This window comes from Felis catus, chromosome D3 (assembly GCF_018350175.1).
Source record: "Felis catus isolate Fca126 chromosome D3, F.catus_Fca126_mat1.0, whole genome shotgun sequence".
Classification (NCBI taxonomy): Eukaryota; Metazoa; Chordata; class Mammalia; order Carnivora; family Felidae; genus Felis; species Felis catus.
This window is the reverse complement of record NC_058379.1, coordinates 9,463,013-9,483,314: the sequence shown is the minus strand read 5'-3', so window position 1 is coordinate 9,483,314 and position 20,302 is coordinate 9,463,013. Positions and strand designations below refer to the sequence as shown.

The 20,302-nt window shown below is 42.0% G+C and overlaps 2 protein-coding genes across 2 annotated transcripts in view; one reads left to right on the top strand and one right to left on the bottom strand.

The window, feature by feature from the left end:
• Positions 1-2,366, bottom strand: part of ACAD10 (acyl-CoA dehydrogenase family member 10) — a 41,600-nt gene extending 39,234 nt beyond the window's left edge. Inside the window, 1 exon segment of the mRNA XM_045041131.1 lies at positions 2,251-2,366. The gene's annotated coding sequence lies outside the window, so the exon portion shown is untranslated.
• A 9-nt stretch (positions 2,367-2,375) lies between these two features.
• Positions 2,376-20,302, top strand: part of BRAP (BRCA1 associated protein) — a 29,095-nt gene continuing 11,168 nt past the window's right edge. Inside the window, exons 1-7 of the mRNA XM_003994672.4 lie at positions 2,376-2,611; positions 4,365-4,526; positions 5,221-5,419; positions 6,699-6,888; positions 11,908-12,021; positions 13,509-13,657; positions 19,828-19,903. Of these exons, the coding sequence (XP_003994721.1) occupies positions 2,530-2,611; positions 4,365-4,526; positions 5,221-5,419; positions 6,699-6,888; positions 11,908-12,021; positions 13,509-13,657; positions 19,828-19,903 (972 nt within the window). The 5' untranslated portion in view covers positions 2,376-2,529. The remainder of the gene's footprint in view (positions 2,612-4,364; positions 4,527-5,220; positions 5,420-6,698; positions 6,889-11,907; positions 12,022-13,508; positions 13,658-19,827; positions 19,904-20,302) is intronic.

Below are 20,302 nucleotides of genomic sequence, written 5' to 3'. Positions count from 1 at the left end.
CCAACCCTCTCTTCAGAGCAGCAGAACACTGATTTCTGATCCCTCCAGGCTGTGGTACCTGTCCACTGACTGTAACATCTCTCCCTGCTTCATCTGCCGGTAAACTTCCACTGATTTTTACCTTACAGCCTCAGTTTTACCTTTACCTCCTCTGCAGAGGCTTTTCTTTTCTTTTAAAATTTTTTCTTTTTTTAAGTAGGCTCCACACTCAACCTGGAGCTTGAACTCAAGAATCTCACGTTCTACCGGCTGAGCCAGTCAGGCACCCCGGGGGCTTTTTTCTTTTCCCAGGCACTTTCTGGCACTACTTTTTTTTTTTTTTTTTTAACTCCTATTGCTTCTTCTCCATACCTTTACCAGAGCATTTACCCCATTACACAGCAACTGTTTGCACACCTATCTGCTCCTGTAATTGTAAGCTTCTTAGGCAAGGCGTATCTTGCCGTTTCATCTTTGTACATATTTCATCCTTGTGTATATCCATCCCCTGGGGCTTAGCACAGCATCTAGACACATAGCAGGTGCTCAGCATAAGTGAGCTGGAAGAATGAATAAACTGGATGAATCAGAGAATTGGGGAAGGCAGGGGACAGGTTTCACGGCCGATAGCCACAAAGAACTGTTACAAGCCCAACTTGCCCATTGCTAACTAACGATTCTAGTTCTCTGGGACTGGCATCTTTTTTCTGTAACACGGAGAGTATTTGTCTTCTCCGTGACTTTCAGAACAATGAGATTAGTATGATAATGTAGATTTGCTACTTAATTTATGCTTTTATAAACATGCACACACACTATGTGTTGTCACATGCTAAGATGGTTTAGTAAAGAGGCTTGAGTGTTGGCTTTAGAATCAGATTGCCTGGGTATGAATTCTAGCTCAGCCACTTACTAAGTGTAAGAGCCTGAGCCAGTTTCTCTTGCTGGGACTCAGGTTCCTCCTCTGTAAATGGGAATAATTATACAACGGTTTCATACAGTTGTTGTTACTACTGCATGAAATAAAGTATGTAAAGCACTCAAGTTAGTACCTGACACACTATTATCTACTACTGTAATAATTATAAAAAGTCCACAGATCTTGCATGTTATATGCATATACTATGTGAATACATATATGCATTTTCACAGCAATTCTTAACAGGGGGTGATTTTGGTCCTAAGGGAACATTTGGCAATGTACCCAGACATTGTGAGTTGTCACCACTTGTGGGGGGAGAAGTGCTAGTGGGTCAAGACAAGGATGCCAGCAAACATCCTATAAAGTATAGGACACACACACACACACACACCACAAAAAATGATCAGGACTCAAAATGTTAATAGTGCAAAGATTGAGAAACCCTGACATAGAGAGTATATTGAAAGGTGACAGCGTGCAGTCACAAGCTATGTAGACATGTCACGTGGTCATGTTATATGCATATATCGTTCACGTCCCTACATGTGTCCAGGACATGCTGTGACACATCTTAGATGTCTTTATAGCATACGCTTGGAATAGCATTGTCATGTATGTGCTATGTAGGTCTGTATGTCTTAATGTCTATATGCTAAAGGCAGTCTGACGTACTGGAAAACAAAGATGAATCTAAGAAAAGTGATAAAGAGCCACAGCTCTATTCATTTAATACTCACGGCTGCGTAATATCCTAGTTTTACGCAACACCTAGCTCAAGGTCACACAACTCACTGATCAAGGTCGACTCCATAACAGGAACTATTTGTGTTTATCTTATTCACGAAAATATCCCATTACCCCACCAGTGCTTAGGCTCTCAGTAAACATTTGTGAAGTGATGCGGCGGAGAGTAGGGCCCAGATCTAGCTCCAGCACCGCGCACGTAACCAGGCCACCGCCCTAGACAGAGTCAGAAACACTGCAATCGAGTCCCTATTCCTCAAGCGCCTTCAGAGAAACGGATTCACCTCTCTGAGCTTTAGCATACCTATCTGTAACGTGTGGCTAACACAAAACAACTCCACTAGCGCTAGAGCGAGTGGTGAAACATAACAAAGGCAAGAGCTCGCCATATGGCTAACAGTTCCTCGGACAATTCGGAGAGCTCGCGGAGCCGAGGACCCCTCGCCGTCGGCTGAAGTAGGCTGAGGGCAATGCCTCTCGCGTAGGTAAACTCGGGCCTGGGCGCAAACCCACCGATCGGCCTAACGCGGCAGCCACTACCCTCAGTCTTCGGAACGTTCCTCCTTCCCAACCTCTTCGAGATCTCCTCGGGAGCGCAGGCTCACCTCCGCGCCGTCACGCCAGTCACGTGCCCGCTTCCCCATCCAATCGGAGCGCGCGCTGATCCGCGCCTGCGTAACCTCGCGGGTCGACGACGGCAGCCGGGAGGCGGAAGTGAAGGTTGTTGTGGCTCGGCTGGTTGCGCGCGGAGCTGCTGCTACCGAGGCAGCGGCGCCGGCGCTGAGGCGGTGGCTGCGCTGCCGACTCTGGACCTCTTGGCCTCTCGGCTCGCCTCCTAGCCTCGCCTGAGCCCGCCGGGGCCCGCGCCGGCCAGCGCCTGCCCTATGAGTGTGTCACTGGTTGTCATCCGACTGGAGCTTGCGGAACACTCGCCCGTCCCCGCCGGCTTCGGCTTCAGCGCCGCGGGTGAGTCCCGCGGCCTCGCAGCCTTCCGTCTAGCCCCGGGGAAAGGCGGTGGCGAGGGTCTTTGTCTCAGGAAGAAGCTGAGAGGTGGTTGAGATTCCTCTTACTCCACCCATGCTAAATAGGCCGGATGTCATCTCTGGGAAGCCCTTCCCGGCCCATCCCTCCTGGTGCCTTCCCACGGGCACCCTTTATACCTGGCACGTCGCCCTCTCCACCCGGGGTTAGAGTCAAGTTTTGTAAGTTACTTTCCTCTAGGCTTTGTGAAGGCAGCGACTGCATCCCAGAGATGCTGACGGTTTGTGGTTTAATTAAATCGTTCCTCTTTGGAAGAATACCTATTTAGGCGCCCTGCAGCCATAGTAATAACTAAAATGAGTACACTTCCTATGTCCCAGCACTGTACTAAGCCCCTTGTATGTGTTATCTTTAATTATCTGTACAACAGTCCTGGTACGTAGATGGGTGGTATGCCCCTTTTACAGATTGGGAAACTGAAGCCCAGTGGTTGAATGACTTGCCCACAATTATCTGTAGGTGGTAAAACTGGGATTCTAACTTAGAGCTGGACTTGAGAGTCTGAGCTGTTCGTTACCAGCCACACAGTCTGCTTCGTGGCGAATGCAACTATGACTGCGTTTCTTGAACCTTAAGCAATTACCTAACAGTAACAGTTATTCAAGAAGAAATCACTGAATGCTCACCATCTGCTGGAACTTTAGTTGTTTGCAGAATGAGACACGGTCCCTGCTGTAATGGCTCCAGCAGCTCAATGGGGAGAGATGAATTAAATAATTGCAGAATTATAGTACTGCAGAATTATTATTAAGTAATTGTAGAATTACAAGTGGGAAAACAGCTGTGAAGGAAAGGAAGAGTTTGGAAAGGTATTACACGAGGATCTCTTTGGTTTGAGGAGGGGACATAGGGCAGGTAGATATGGTGTCCTTGGAAACTAACTTGAGTGTGTGAATTTTGGAGCTGCAATTTAAAAATTCAATAGGATTTAATGGGTTACAAGCACCTTTCAAAGACTACAGGCGATCTCTCTGAGTTCTGAAAGTCAGCTTAATTGATATTAGGCACATATACATCTCTAAATGGGTTATTCATTGATTCAACAAAACTTTAAAGAGCTTGCACTGTGTGCTAGGCACTGTCGTGTAAGTGCTGGGGATACAGCGGTGGGCTAAACAGGCCTGGCTCCTGCTCTGATAGAACTTGTATTAAGGATATTTCAGTCGAGTCTCCCAAGCTCCTTTCCCATTTTTGTGTGTTTCATTGATTTAAGACCGTGATCACAGATTTTCATGGTATGATGCATGGCATGAGGCTAACTTAGGGTGTTTAAGAAGACTACTGCTAAAGGTTTTTGAAATTTTTGTTTATTAATGGACTTGATACCTTCATTTGGAGCTCAACACAGTGTCAGTTTACCGGAGATTACTAAAAGTGTTGGTTTGTCTTGGCATAATCACTCTTGAACTCTCTAAAGCTCCTGTTCTCGTTGATATGCTTTAAAGTGCATGATTTCACTATGACAACCCTGCATTTCTCAATTTATTGCACTGGGAGTTTATTGACTGTCTGCTGGGCACTAAGGAGCCCCAGAGGTGAGTGGGATGGACACCACAAAGGCATCTGAATATCTTGGGGGAGGGCAGCAGAGAGGAAAAGGAAGGTTTTTGATGGATACATTGAAAGTGGAGAAGAGCTTGTTTTATTATCGGATATTAATCATTCATGTGTTCTTTAGCCGGGGAAATGTCTGATGAGGAGATCAAAAAGAAGACACTAGCTTCAGCTGTAGCCTCTTTAGAAGGGAAGTCACCAGGGGAAAAAGCAGCAATCATACATCAGCATCTTGGTCGTCGAGAAATGACAGATATGATCATTGAGACCATGAAGTCCAACCCAGGTATGCTTTCTAAAACCCTGAACTCACGTAACATAAGCTCATGGTTGCCTGTTTTATACATGTCATTCAATGAGCCCATGATTTTGACCTCTAGCATACTTTTATCTTTCACTACCTGTGTGCCTTACTTGAGGTTGTCAAGCCAGATTTTAGCCTCTCCAAATATTTCTCCTAAATTAATACTAACAACATGGGTTGACAGCTTTATTCGGTGAGGAGAGCTACTTGCCATCTAGGTTAGTGGCAGATCACGAACGAATCTAGATAAGCATGTTGTGTCTCCCGCCCCCCGCACACGCCCTTTCAGCTCCCTCCAACCCAGAGCCTGGATGTATGCTACGTCTCCAGTATGAAGATGGTCAGAACTGGTAGGTTTGGTTTTCAAAATTAATAGCCCTGAATGTCCCACTTAGGAGCACATGATGGAAGACGCCTGCTTTTATTACGGTGCTGCCAAATGTAAGAGCCGTCCTTAAGTTTCTGTGGGTGTTAATGAAATTTTTATGGGATAAAGAGTGCTTTTAAGTTTAGGTGATCCCCCAAACTTGACTGTGGTGTAAATACATTTCTCACCACAATTCATTACAGTTTCTCTGTCCAAGTTTATATTTCTGACTCAAAATTTTAACCTAATTAGAATCCTTCCACCTATTTCCTATCAGTTTATAATCTGCTAATTTTTGATTTGTGAAAGATGAGCTGAAAGCCACAATGGAAGAAAGGAAGTCTTCAGAAGCATCTCTCACTGCACAGAGAAGTAAAGATCAAAGTATAGAATGCATAAACGCTGCTCCCGATTCTCCATCCAAACAGCTTCCAGACCAGATTTCGTTCTTTAGTGGAAACCCATCAGTTGAAATAGTTCATGGTATTATGCATCTATACAAGACAAAGTAAGAAAAAACCTTTTCCTTTTGAGTTGGTCTGTTTTTTGTCTTAGGGCAGTGAAAAATGTCTTGCCCTGAAGGGAAGTGGATATTTTAAGGTTCAAAAGCATAGTACTTTCATATATTGTGTATTAGAGAATTCTTAGATGTTTTATATTTGGTTAATCTTATAGATTGGGTCATAGTTTCTTATAGAAGAAATATGTAGATACACTTGAGAAAATACTTAAGAAAATATTCCCTGAGACAGTAGGCATGCAAGATGATTGGAAAATTGAAAGAAAGAAAGATAAAAAGAGGAAGAAAAATTATAAATGATTCATAACATCATTGTGCCCTCCTATCCCCACCAAAACTTTAAAGAAGTTGATAAGTCAGTTAATGGATTACAATGTCATCCTCTCTTTTTACCCTTTTTTGTGGTCCAAACAAAACTTATAACAAGCCAAAGGAAAGGAAGCATTTGGCTAGATAATCAATAATCTGGGTTATCAGCCCCTTGGATAATTGGTAGCTGATCTCTTTAAAGCCTGTCCTTGTCCTAACATGTTTGCTAGGTCCCCACTGGGAGACAGTGGACACTCGGGTCACCATTTTGGAGCACAGCTGTTGAAGTGAATTTGCAGCATTTCAGAAGCAAATTGCATTGCAGGAGGTTTTTTTCTTTTCCTCTCTTCCAGCTATTCCTACCGAACAACACTTTCTGTAATCTTCAGAGACACGTCTTCCTAGTTCTGAATTCTTTCTTATATTTAGAACTCTCTTCTCTTCTAAACCCCTTGAGAGAAGTCCATAGTTGGAGTTGCCCATTAGCTTGTAGATTGAAACTTACTCTGGCCACCTCTCTTCCTTCGTGGGGGCAGTTCTCTTTAACTTCCAGAATAGTGATTTTAAAATTTAAAAATGAAGAAGAAAAGAAAAACAGAGTTGTGCTTTTAAGTTACCTAATGAGAGATTATTGTTGAAAAGCTAATGAGAATAAAACACAAACTGCAGATTTATAAGCGTAACAAGCTTTTAACTGAAGACTAAAAATTTCAGTGGTGGATGTAATATAGGCCATTTCCAAGCTTACCGTAAGCTCTATTGCAGGTATGTTGAAGGGATTCTGCTTTTACCCAGGTCGTGTGTTTTCAGGTATTATAACACTCTGTTTAAATTGATCTGTGAACTAATACAAGGTTTATTTTTTTCTATTTTCTTGGACATAAAAGTTGTCTAATTAGTGTTGTCTGAACTAACCATACCTCATCTATTCAAGACAGTCTAATTATTGTCTTATTAGTAAGATGACCTCCTTAAAAGAAGATGTGAGGCGCAGTGCCATGCTGTGTATTCTCACAGTCCCTGCTACAATGACCAGTCATGACCTTATGAAGTTTGTCGCCCCATTTAATGAAGTAATTGAACAAATGAAAATCATCAGAGACTCTACTCCAAATCAATATATGGTGCTGATAAAGTTTAGTGCACAGGTAAAAGTTAAGATATTAAAAATCTCTTTGCCACAGAAACTGTGTTTTTGAAACTGTGTGATACTAGCCGTGTGTGATTTACAGCATTTTGCACTTAAGACTCTTGATATATACCTATCTTTGAGGGTATTGTTGTCATTCTAGAAATCCTTCTAAATTCATTAGCAGACACACAATGCTAATTCATACCCATAATTTTTTATAGAGCGGATTGGGTATGAAATCTAGGGTTGTATTTTATTTATCCAGTAGTAACTATGCCAGTAGAGCAGTAGATCCCAAACTTTTTGAAACTGATACCATATTCTTATTTGCCACTATGACACTGTGCCCCTGCTTTTCTCATTCCCCTTTTAAAAATTATTATTTGGCACATTTTAGAAAATAAAATCCATTTTATATTTATGTTGGTGACAGATTTGGGGATGTTCCTTGAAGTATCAAAGATGCTTTAGAGTTCTGCTTGAAAATCCCTGCCACAGAGAGAAGCAGTGAAAGGATGGTGATATTTTCTACTTTGAAAAGTACTTGTACATTATTACAGATACTTTTTGATATAAGAAGGTTTTGCCATTCACTTCATTTCATTTGTTGCATTCAGCAACATTTTCCGGGGGCCTCAGTTATAAAGGTGTTGGGAAAATACTCTCTTGGTTTTATGTGTTCATTGTGAAGCGTATGCATTCATATTTGTATGAATATGAAAATAAGATAAGCTTTAGGTATTATCCAAGTTATTTAAGTGCCATCCTATCCATAGGTTTTAATTTGTTGTTGTTTTTAATGGCTGTTACATTTGTCCATTCATTAGGTTTAGAAATGCAGCTCTGTCAAAAGTTACTTCTTTCTCACCTCATTAGGAAACAGCCTTCTTGAATTTGCCCCAGATCAACAGTTCTGGCTTACAGATTGACAGAGAGTGGGTGTGCCTTTTGATCATTTGCCATTGCCTCTGACCAGTTACCAAGATCTGTGGGTGAAAGGGAGCCGTGACACGAGGCCCACTTGTCCTCTTCTTCCTCATTGCAGAAATCCAGAGTTGACGGCAGTAGCAGTCATTCGTTGGCCATGGGGAGGAAATTAAGAGAAGTGAGGGCTGGGTTATGTTTGGGCCTGTTCTGTGGGCCACAGAGAGAGAACCCTTAGTGTAGCACTCTGTGTACAAGAGGGTACGTGAGTGTTACCTTTAACCTTTACAGAATACCCCACCATTGAAGTGAGACATTTAAAATAATGAACCTTCCTGCATGCAGACTTAGACTTCACAAGGTGACAGTGAAAATGGAAAAGCACTTAAACAGCTGTGTTCACTGACTGTCGGGAGACCTTCCATGGTCACTGAGGAGCTTTGCAAACAGTGGGCAAGTGGTACCTTTTAAATCTGGTAGCACATGTAATACGAAGGATAATGATGATAATGTGCAGTCTTACTGACTGCTTAATTCTACACCACTCGTTGCACCAAGTGCTTAACGTGTATTATCTCCTGTAGTCCTCACTACAGCCCTGTGAAGTAGATAAGTACTGTTATTATCCTTGTTTGACAAACGAAACTGACTGCAGAGAGAAGTTAGTAGATTGCCCCCAGTGACTGAACTGAGATGTGAGGCCTCACTTTAATCCTAGGGCATATGCTTCTTCCAGTAGGACTGGATGAAAGTGTGGGGAAAGGGAGATAGTCACTGTTGGTAAGAAATTGTAATGGCAATATTTTAGTTATAGCTCCTACTTAACAATTGAGGGAGATCGGCAAGTAACACAGGAAAAGTCACCGATTGGGGAAGAACGTTTAAGAGCTTTATTAGACCTTTAAATAGTCTGAAGTCTGATAAACCCACAAACTATAGCAAGGGCCACCCCTTTGTGGTGTGCAGGTAATGCTGTGGAAAGTTTCCACTACTGTTAATGGATTTCTTTGTACTCCTGCAGTCTCTCCACCTGTCTTTTAACCAGATTTGGTGGCCCAAGTTCACGGTTATTAGTTCTGAGACAAATGAAACAGTGTGCTGGCCCTTCCGCATGGAGATAGTACCCTTGATCTGAGAATCATGAGTTGTACTGTTTATTGCTGATGTTGGATCTTAGGGTCTGAGGCTCATCCTATCAGGGATTTTCTGAGTTCTAAAAACACTTTCCTGGTATAAGACTTGAAGTTGTTAAATTAATACTGGGCCCTAGTGAAAAAACAGTCAAAAGGTAAAAACTATTAAGCACTTACTAGATGCCAGGCCACATAAGTGGTTTTCACATATTAGCTCCTTGTCCTCTCAACAATGCTATGAGCTAGGTGTTGTTAGTTTCATCTTTTATAATTGAGGAAACACACATGGATAAGTCACTTGCCCAAAGCCAATTAAGTGTCAGGAGTTAGATTTCAAACACAGACAGCCAGACTCTGTAGCCTGGGAAGCTAACTGTATTCTTATTCCTTTCTTTTTCTCACCAGAGAATTTTTTGGTTGTTTTTCACCAGAGAATTTTTAAAAAGAGTAATCCTCTGTATCTCCTATAAGCTCTTGAACTTCTTTTGGCCTCAGCTTTATGCTGTAGTTCTAGAGTGATAACGTTTACGTGGTTGTACTGTGACCGTCAGAAAACTTAGTCTTCGGGTAAGGAATTTGTAATTCATCAGAACACAGGAAGGCTGGAGGGGGTCAAGTTTTGTAGTGCCTGAGGACCGAAAAGGAGAGAGAAGCTCTCTGTAGAGTGTGTTGGCTCACCTTCATTTGCATGCTTGGGACAGCCTAGGAGACCCATCTTTTGAGAAGCAAAAATATATTTTCCACACTATAGTTTTGATCACTGTGACAGTAAAGGAACCTTGATCATAATGGGTTTTTCTTTTTCAAAGTTTATCCTGGGAAGAGAACAATTAGAACAAAAGACTCAAAAAAAAAAAAACAAAAATCAACAAACCCAAACTGGGCTTCTTAAAAATGTTGGGCTCTATACAATGCAAGCATTTTAAATAAAAGAGCTGTTTCTTCTGTGTTTTTTGCAGTTAGTTTCAGGCTTTTGTTTTGTGCATTTCAGCGGTGGGCTGAAGTAGGAACCATGTGTATTTTGTTCTTTACTCTGGTCCTAGCACATAGCACCGTGCCTGGCACATGCTGGGTGCTTAGTGAATATTCAAACGAGCGAAGCTACATTTCCAATACCGAGATTTTAAAGAAAGAGATCTATGTGTTCAAAACATATATTTCCTTGTCACGGATACACAACTCCCTCAAGAAAAGAATCGCTTGTCTGGTGTTAAGTAGATTTTGTCACATGCTCACAAACTGACCCTTCCTCTGAGAAAGCTCGGTCACGTAGCAAGCATTCACAGAGCTGGAGGTCTGAGGAGGAGTCTGCCTTTCCTCAGCTGGCACACGTGTAGCCAGCTCCTGGTGGTGCTTGAGGCCCTGGAAAGCTGACCTGTGGCCCTCACTTTCAGTGGTCACTTCCCTCAGTACACAAATCCAATTGCTCGCTGTGCTGCTTACTCATCCAAAGCATTTAAAGAAAAAGACGTTGCTCTTGAAGAACGGGGGAAGCCATTTTAGGTTGCCTCTTAGTAGTTAAGAGATTTATTGTCCAAGAACCGGCTCTTAACATTTTGAAGTTAGGGGCACCCGGTGGCTCAGTCGGTTAAGCATCTGACTTGGGCTCAGGTCATGATCTCATGGGTCGTGAGTTCAGGCCTCACATTTGGCTCTGTGCTGACAGCTCAGAGCCTTTAAAAAAAAATTTTTTTTTTTTTTGAAGTTAAAATGCACTGTACCCAATACAGTTGTTTCCTGAAAAGGAAGCTCCCACTCCCGCCCTCCAAAAAAAAAAAATCAAAATCTGTGTTCAGAATTGATTATCCTTCCTCAGCTGCTTAGTTCATTTGGTCATATTAAGAAAACATAAATAATCAAGAATCCACACTTGAGTTACATCATTGGAGTGAAATTAAAAGGTGCCAAGAAGCTTGCAATCTTTTGCTATAAGGTTCAGAATCCTATGAAGGTAGACAGGCAAGACTCTTGCCTGGTACAGACTTGAATCTCATCCTAGAGGCTGACAAAGTGGCATTTCCTTTTGTAGGACAACTCCCCCGCCCTGCGCACTTGTCTACGTTGGTAGGGCCAAAGCACACAACTTCCTGTGTTTGGGTTAATGCCTATGTGGGAGTAAGATCTAGACAAACCTCGGCCTTTCAGATGCCTCTAAAAATTGCTGAGTTTAAAAACTGAAATTATGTCTTTGTTATTTTCTGTTAAGGCTACACTAGAAGGTTTGGTTTACTTGTGTTCATATTCACAAATGCACAGGTGCCTTTGCAGCCTTACCTACAGGGAACTGTTTCCCCTGAGTCTATCTTCCGCCTCAAGGAATAAGACCATTTGTATTTTAAAGACTGGTTCATCTTAAACCTCTTGATCTTGGTCAAAGGTTTTGCTTTCAATATTATACACTAGGTTGTTTAAAATCTCCCAATGGGATCCTTATCTATGATGTATTATTGGCTTATTGAAGAGAAGGAGTTGGCTTTTTCCTCCATACCAGTACCTGCGGTCCTTTACTCTCCCTAACATAGATGCTGACGTTTTTTAAAAAGAACTCTTTGCTAACAATCATCAGTTATGATTGAGTTCTAAGTTTTGCAAAAATAAGTGTTTGCTTTTAGCTGCTGAGAAAGTCCTGACTTGAGGAAAAAACTACTGATATCAAGGGAAATGATGACTGTTGTTGGTTGAATATTAAAGTCATACTGGCTGTCAGCTTTTGCACTTCAGCAGCTTCTGCTGGTTTAAGTGAGATTGTGATGTATCAGGAAACATTGTAGAGACGCGGGATATTGACCTACACAGTTTGACTCAACTATGAACCTGCTTCCTGCTTCCGTAGATGGTACTTTTGACAGTTGCTTTCTCTCCTAAGTATAAATTTTAAACGCTGATGAAGAGAATAATTGAAGCTATGCATCTTGAATAAAAGCATGTTTTCAGGATATCTCTCTTAATTTTTTCCTTTTCTCCATTGGTATACCTAGGCCGATGCAGATAGTTTTTATATGGCGTGCAACGGCCGCCAGTTCAACTCGATAGAAGATGATGTTTGCCAGTTGGTGTATGTGGAAAGGGCTGAAGTACTAAAATCTGAAGATGTAAGTGTGCATCATTCTTATATTTTACGTATATGTTGTATACAAGTATATATATATATATATATAAAAGAATGTATATAACATATATATATGTATAGATATATAGATACAGATATAGGTATAGATATATATGGGGAAAGAGAGGAATGAGGAGTGATTGCAATGAGTACAAGGTTTCTTTTTAGGGTGATAGGAATGTTCTAAAGTGTTTTTCTTCAAATATCGACCGTTAATCCCTGTCCTGATCCTTAACTCTGTTTAGGTAACAATTTGTAATTGCTCTGGTTTGCCATCGTCTGTGGGACCTCTTCCTACAAAATGTGCTCAGCTCACTTAAATCATCTTCTAAAGAAAGTAGTAGATTCAACTCTGTTATATTTTTAAGATTTCCTTTCTTTTAAAGGAGACCTAAAGGTCTTTTTACCTTGAAATCAGCTTGATAGAAAGAAATTCAGGTTTGATTGTTCTATCATTAGGTTAGGTAAAATAAAAATTGACAGATGATAAAGTCAGGCTTCCTTTGTGCCAGGTGCTATGTAAGGCTTCAGTTTAGGAGATTGTTTTCTCTAAATGAATACGGCTTCTTGAGAGATTTCCTATAGAAAGCTACTCTTCAGGGACCATAGATTAATGTGATTTTTCTCAGCATGTCCTTACATGTATGTCTCATCTTTGCTTCAAGAATTCCTGCTCACTTTACAGCTGGCGGGGCTCAAGGGAGACATCGCGCGGGTGGGGGTGGGGGTGGGGTGCCTTTCTTGACCACAGACCGTTATGCCCCGATTTCATACCCTATTATAGATTCCTGTACTTTTCTTACATAGCAGTTATGACCACTGGTAATTATACTTTTTCATAAATTTGACTTTTGCCTCTCTCTACCAGATTTTAAGCTCTATGAGGACAAGGCCTGACCTTGTGCTTTGGGATCTGGCGAATCTGCTTTCCTCACCATTGTTCCAAACCTAGAACAGTGTCTGGCCTACATAGCAAGGACTCAATAAGTGTGTGTCAAATGAATAAATAAACCAGTGTTGTTGACGCTATTATCACGTAGTAGGAAGTGCTACGTTTTCATTTACTCTGTGGAAAAATCAGTCAGTCCCATTTCTACTTGGCTGCTTTTATTCACTTACGTTGTTAGAGTTCCATACCCTTAGAAGTAGAGCTTGGAGTCTGGTAACATTTGAGATTCTCTGTTAAGCTTTTGGCAGCTAGTCTCTCTTTCCAAGTATCAGCTCCATGAGGGCAGGGGTCTTTGTGTGCTTGTTCTCCACCATGTCCACAGTGCTATGAGTATAAAGGGTGCTCAGTCAATATTTGTTGTATGAATGAAAATCTTACCGATTTAAACCACTTGCACAGAGAAGAAATGTTGAAAACATCCTACCAGGAGTCAGAAAGCAACAGGTAAACTAGTTAGTCAAAAACAGATCTCTTAGAACTGTGGAGGAAGAGTCAGGCTTATGTGAGGTATTTCCCTGTAGGGTGCCAGCCTCCCCGTGATGGACCTGACGGAGCTCCCCAAGTGCACGGTGTGTCTGGAGCGCATGGACGAGTCTGTGAATGGCATCCTCACCACGTTATGTAACCACAGCTTCCACAGCCAGTGCCTGCAGCGTTGGGACGACACCACGTGAGTGTAGAGCTAATTTCTCACCCTGCCAAAGCCTGTTACCACCCTTTCCCAGAATTAAAAACAGCCACCACCAAAAATGAGCCATTCTAAGTGCTTGACTTTATACACCTGGGCACTACAAAGGTGAAGGGGTCGCACGGAAGGGCCTTCCATTTTTCTTCACTTTCCTCTGTTCACATGGGAATCAGCATCCTTAGACCACATCCTTCTTAGTATGCTGATTCGAAATCCTTGTGGAGTTTCCAAAAGCAGCATGAATTGTTTGCTTCCAAAAGCCAGAGAATGGGGGGGGGGGGTAGGAAAGCTTAGCTTTGAGGCTCTTATACACAAATGAAATCGAAGTCTGAAGTCTCATTTATCACTTGCACTTGATGTTGACCATTTCCTCTGGCTTTCTTACCAATTGGGCTATAGTAGTAGTCTCACATTTTCAATTTAGCGTGTTGTTGAGGGCTCAGTGGACAGTGGTAATAGCAGTCGCTAAGTATGAAGCACACACATGCCACACCTTCCTGTTTCCCAGTGCAATAGAGGCCTTGTTTGTAGGGTGGCATAGCACAGGCAAAGAACTAAGGGGTAAGTTGTACCACGTTTTTTTGTTGCTTTGTTTTGTTCTGTTTCGTTTTATTATAAATCAAGGGTTGTTCCTCCCTTTGTAAACTGTGCTATGGGACTTAGCTAGACGAGTAAATCAGACAGTGGCCTGGGTTTCCCAGTAGAGAGAGGAAGGAAGGCACAGAATCCAATAATTGTACAAATGAATGTGCAGTCACAGCTGTAACAGGTGTTACAAAGGAGCAGTGTGCAGCATTGTGACTAGGGAAGTAGAGCCCTGATAACAGCCAGGGCTGCCTGAGAAGTGCAGTCTCCAGGAGGATGAGGAGGCGTTAACCAAGGAAAGAGGGGGACCTGAGAGAAGGCATTGTGAGGGCAGGGATGCGCATGGGAAGGGCAAGATCACATGGCAAAGCCCAGAAGTTAGGAAGGTGAACATGTAGAGGAATCTGTTCTCCACCCCCAAGTGACCAGAAGAATTCCAGCTTTCACAGAGCAGGGACCTTGTCTGGCTTGTTCACTGCTGTGCACCTAGCAGGAGACCTGGCGCATTGTAAGGAGCTCAGAAAATACCCTTGAGCAAATAAACCCTGGGTTTTCCCTCGAAAAAAGCCCCACTGAAATGGACGCACTCCATAAAGTATTTATCTGTATCTTGTGTCCTTGTGTCTGTCTGCTACACCGTTTAAGTTCTGGATGCTTCTTTGTTCCCTACCACTACAGTTCAACTCTCAGTGCAGGTTAACTGTCCCAGGAGCGCAGCATTTTAAAGTTAGAAGTTGGCTCAGGGACCATATTGTCCAGCCTCCTCATTTTACAGAGGAGGTAACTGAGACCCAGACATGAAACATAGCATGTTGAGAGCATCCTGCAGAGAAGGCCAGAACTGGGACTGGAATTCAGCCATCTGTATAGACAAGCCTCACGGCTATCCTCAAAAACACACAGTTCTTTCAGCAAGTAAGTTTCCGCCCTCAGTATAATATGCACCGAATAGTGCTAGGGGTGGATGGGAGAGAATCAAACGTAGATCCTCCACAGGGAGTTTCAGCCAGCTAAGGGAGTTTACACCTGTGCATAAGTGCAATCCAATTCAAGGTAGAAACTGGAGAGAGTAGAGTTGGTTTCCCCACTGAGGGTGGCCAAGAAGGGCTGCGTGGAGAAGGCAGCATTGGTACCAAGTCTTGGAGGGTAGTTTTTTGACACACGCAGATGTCAGAGAAGGATATTCTGGGAAGGTTTCCCCAAATATCTCCTCAGGAAGATAAGATGACAACTCAAAAGTTATTTTTGAAGGGGAAGGAAGGGTTTAATAAACTGTTAATCATCTTTTAATCAATGAGATGGTATGTCATAGAATACTACATATGTAATACCAGTAAGGTGATTTTTGTAATTTTTTTCCCTTTTCTCTTTTTAATTCTCAGGGATCATCCTTAACATTCCAGAAAGCTCATTCTGGCATAATGTAGGAAGTAAGATTGCAGAATTAATTTATTGTTTAATTAAAAAAAAATTTATCTATTTGAGAGAGAGAGAATGGGAATGAGCGGGGATGAGGGGGTCAGAGAGAGAGAGAGGGAGACTGAGAATCCCAAGCAGGCTCTGCACTGCCAGCACAGAACCCAATGCTTGACCGCAACAAACTGCGAGATCATGCCCTGAGTCAAAACCAAGAGTCAGACACTTAACCGACTGAGCCACCCAGGCACCCGTTTGTTTGTTTTAAGGACTCTTTTTCTCAGTAAATACACTACGCTTTTTTTTCTTTTTTTTTAAGAGAGAGAATAAGCAAGGAGAGAAGGAGAGGGAAGGAGAGAAACAGAGAGAGAATCCTAAGCAGGCTCCACACTCAACACAGCCCAACACGGGGCTCAATCCCATGACCCTGGGATCATGATCTGAGCCAAGATCAAGAGTCAAATGCTGGGGCGCCTGGGTGGCTCAGTCGGTTGGGCAGCCGACTTCGGCTCAGGTCACGATCTCGAGGTCCTTGAGTTCGAGCCCCGCGTCGGGCTCTGGGCTGATGGCTCAGAGCCTGGAGCCTGTTTCCGATTCTGTGTCTCCCTCTCTCTCTGCCCCTCCCCCGTTCATGCTCTGTCTTCTCTGTCCCAAAAATAAATAAAACGTTAAAAAAAAAATTTAAAAAAAAAAGAAAAAGAGTCAAATGCTTAACTGACTGAGCCATCCAAGCACCGTATTGTTTTTTAATCCAACCACTACCACAGCTGCCACACAGATCGAAGGAGTGACAGAGCTAGTTTGTACCTTTGACAAAACTGCTTGCTGCTTGGGGCGCCTGTGTGGCTCAGTTGGTTAAGCATCTCTCTTCGGCTCAGGTTATGATCTCACGGTTTGTGAGTTCAAGCACTGCTTCAAGTGAGCCCCGCTTCTCTCTCTGCCTCTCACTCACTTCACTTCACTGTCTCTCTCTCAAAGTAATAGTAATGATAAATAATAAAATGATCAGTGTTGTGATTTTTTTTTAAAAATGGCTGTGTGCTGCTCACTACAGCTGTCATTCTTGTTTCTGCAAATCTGTCTTCCAGCTTCTTTTAAAAGTTTTTATTTAAATTCCAGTGAGGGGGCGCCTGGGTGGCGTAGTCGGTTAAGCGTCAGACTTCAGCCAGGTCACGATCTCGCGGTCGGGAGTTCGAGCCCCGCGTCGGGCTCTGGGCTGATGGCTCGGAGCCTGGAGCCTGTTTCCAATTCTGTGTCTCCCTCTCCCTCTGCCTCTCCCCCGTTCATGCTCTGTCTCTCTCTGTCCCAAAAATAAATAAACATTGAAAAAAAATTTTTTTAAATAAATAAATAAATAAATAAATTCCAGTGAGTTCTAGTCCCTGGGCACCTGGGTGGCTCAGTCGGTTGAGCATCTGACTCTAGGGTTTTGGCTCAGGGTATGATCTCGCTGACCCTGAGTTCAGGCCCCCTGACAGGCTCTGTGCTGACAGCTCAGAGCCTGGAGCCTGTTTCGGATTCTGTGTCTCCTTCACTCTCTCTGCCCCTCCCCGCACTGTGTGCATGCTCTCTCATAAATAACATTAAAAAAAAAATTAAATTCCAGTGATTTCTCTCTCCCTCTCTCTTTCTCTCAAAAATAAATAAGCATTAAATTTTTTTAAAGAAAAAAGGGTGCCTGGGTGGCTCAGTTGGTTAAGTGTCCAACTTCAGCTCAGGTCATGATCTCACAGTTCATGAATTTGAGCCCTGCATTATTAGGCTCTTTGCTGTCGGCACAGAGCCCACTTTGGATCCTCTGTCTCCCTCTGTCTCTGCCTCTCTATGTCTCTTGAAAATAAATAAACATTAAAAAACAATTTTAATTCCAGAGAGTTAACATACAGTGTAATGTTAGTTTCAAGTGTGCAATATGATTCAGCATTCCCATGCAACACCTGATGCTCATCACACGTGTACTCCTTAACAACCATCACCCCCATCCCGTCCCCTCTGTTAACCATCAGGTTGTTCTCTATAGTTAGGTTTCTGTTTCTTGGTTTGTCTCTCTCTCTCTTCCCTTTTCCCCTTTGCTTATTTGTTTTGTTTCTTAAATTCCGCATATGAGTGAAATCATATGGTATTTATCTTTTCTGACTGACTTCACTTAAGCATAATACTCTCTAGCTCCATCCAGGTCATTGCAAATGACAAGGTTTCATTCTCTTTTATGGCCGAGTTGTATTCCATTGTATATATATACCACATCTTCTTTCTCCATTCATCTATTGGTGGACACTTGGGCTGCTTCCATAATGTGGCCATTATTGATAATACTGCTGTAAACGTCAGGGTGTGTGTCTGGCTTCTCTTTTGATACTAAACAGAGATAGACCAGATCATTTAGCTTTCTCTTAGGAAATGCAGATAGAAACTCCTCATTTGTGATAGGAACTTCATGTTCTTCCTGCTTATTTCCTTTTCTTGGTTTCATTTACTCAGTTGGGTAACAAATTGGATGTGAGGTGTATCTTAAGCATTCTTTCTTCTTGGTGCCGATTCATGGTTAGCTTCAACTATAACCACTTTTTATCATTTTTGCCTGCCTGATGAAAATATTCATGACTGGTACTTAGTGTTACTTTCTCTTGAGAATAAGAGAAAAGCACTAATGGATTTTTAAATGCCTTTTCCCCCAGCTTTATCAAACTATAACTGATCACCAAAAATTGTATGTATTTAGGGGCACCTGGCTGGCTCAGTCACTAGAGCACGTGACTGTTGATCTCAGGGTCTTGAGTTCAAGCCCCACATTGGGGGTAGAGATTACTTAAAAAATAATAAATAACATCTTTTTAAAAAGTAACCTCTATCCCCAGTGTGGAGCTCGAACTCATGACCTTGATATGAAGAGACACATGCTCCACTGATTAAGCAGCCAGGTACCCCAAGTTTACTTAAAAAAAAAATTGTATATATTTAAAATGTACATGGGGCACCTGGGCGGCTCAGTCAACTGAGCATCCAACTTCAGCTCAGGTCATGATCTCGCAGTCTGTGGTTCAGTCTGTGGGTTCAAGCCCCGTGTTGGGCTCTGTGCTGACAGCTCAGAGCCTGGAGCCTGCTTGGATTCTGTGTCTCCCTCTCTCTGCCCCTCCCTTGCTTACACTCTGTCTCTCTCTCTCTCTCTCTCTCTCTCTCTCTCAAAAACAAATAAACATTTAAAAAAATGTTTAATGTACAACCTGATGACTCAACATACATATACATTATGAAATATTCACAAACAAGCCAATCAGCATGTATCTATCAACCTCTTTACCAGTTTCCTTTTTTCCTTTGTGTGTGTGGTGAGAATACCCAAAGTCTGTCTTCTTAGAAAATTTCAAAAACAATACAATATTGTCACCTATACTCACATTGATGCGAACCGGTTTTCCAGAATTGATTCATCTTGTATAATTGGATCCTGTACCCTTTGACCAACATCTCCCTACTGCGCCCTCCCCGCAGCCCATGGTGTCCATCTACCTTTCTCCTCTCTGTTTCTGTGGGTTTAGCTTCAGTGCCATTTTTATTGGCTTTTTGTAAATTGAAACTTGAGTACTTAGCACTGGTATCCTCTTCCACATGTTCATTGTATGGTAAAATATCATGTGCATTTCAGGAAATATATCAACTTTTTTGATGGGGGTGAAATTTATTACAGATTTTAGTTCTAACTCTTAGGAGCAATCTAGAGAGGACAGGGTACATTTTGAGTGATTTAGATCTTTGGGAAATGGAGGTAAGGTAGATTGTTTGAAGTAAAAAAATACTTTATGGATAACCAGACATAAAATTCATAGCTTATCTTAACATCCCTAATTCTAACCTGCACATATTTAGTTCTTTGGTTAAGCTTTAGACAGAAGAGTGAAAAAAGGTATGAAGCAGATCAAGATTCCTCCCTTTTTTTCTCCTTTATCAAGATTTTGGGAGTTCTGTTTTGTTTTTTGTTTATTTTTTTCATTTTGTTTGCAAATATCTTTGAGTGATATCCTTAGTTATGATGAATTGTAACAGACAGTACGTGAGAGACAGAAGATTTAAAATATGGTTTTTGACTTTTGGTTCTGTAACAACTCTCTTTTGTATTTGATCTGTGCTGTTACTTTCGGTGTCCTGCACAGGTGTCCTGTGTGCCGATACTGCCAGACTCCAGAGCCAGTAGAAGAGAATAAGTGTTTTGAGTGTGGCGTTCAGGAAGTAAGTAATGGCTGGTGGGAAAGAATAATGAACACAGCTTTAATGCTCTGGGGATTTCTTTTGCCCTGTGTGCCTTAAATTCTTTTAACTTCTTTTTCAGACTGATGCTTTTGTTTTCTTTTGTCTAAGGTCGTGCAAGAAATATGAATACGTTATTTTACACTCTGAAGCAAAAATCTCTGTGCTTTTATTTTTTGTTTTTTGAAAAAGACTAGGCTTTTACTGATAAATTATGAATATTTGTCTTGCCATTTCCCTAGAGTTCCTTAAAAAACCAGAGGGAGAAAATGACCCATAAAAGCACCCTTGCTTTTTGCATTTCAAACACATATTTATTCAAAACTCCTGTAGAAACAATTCACCTTCATTCTGTGTCACGGCCTTTCCCACTCTGAGTGA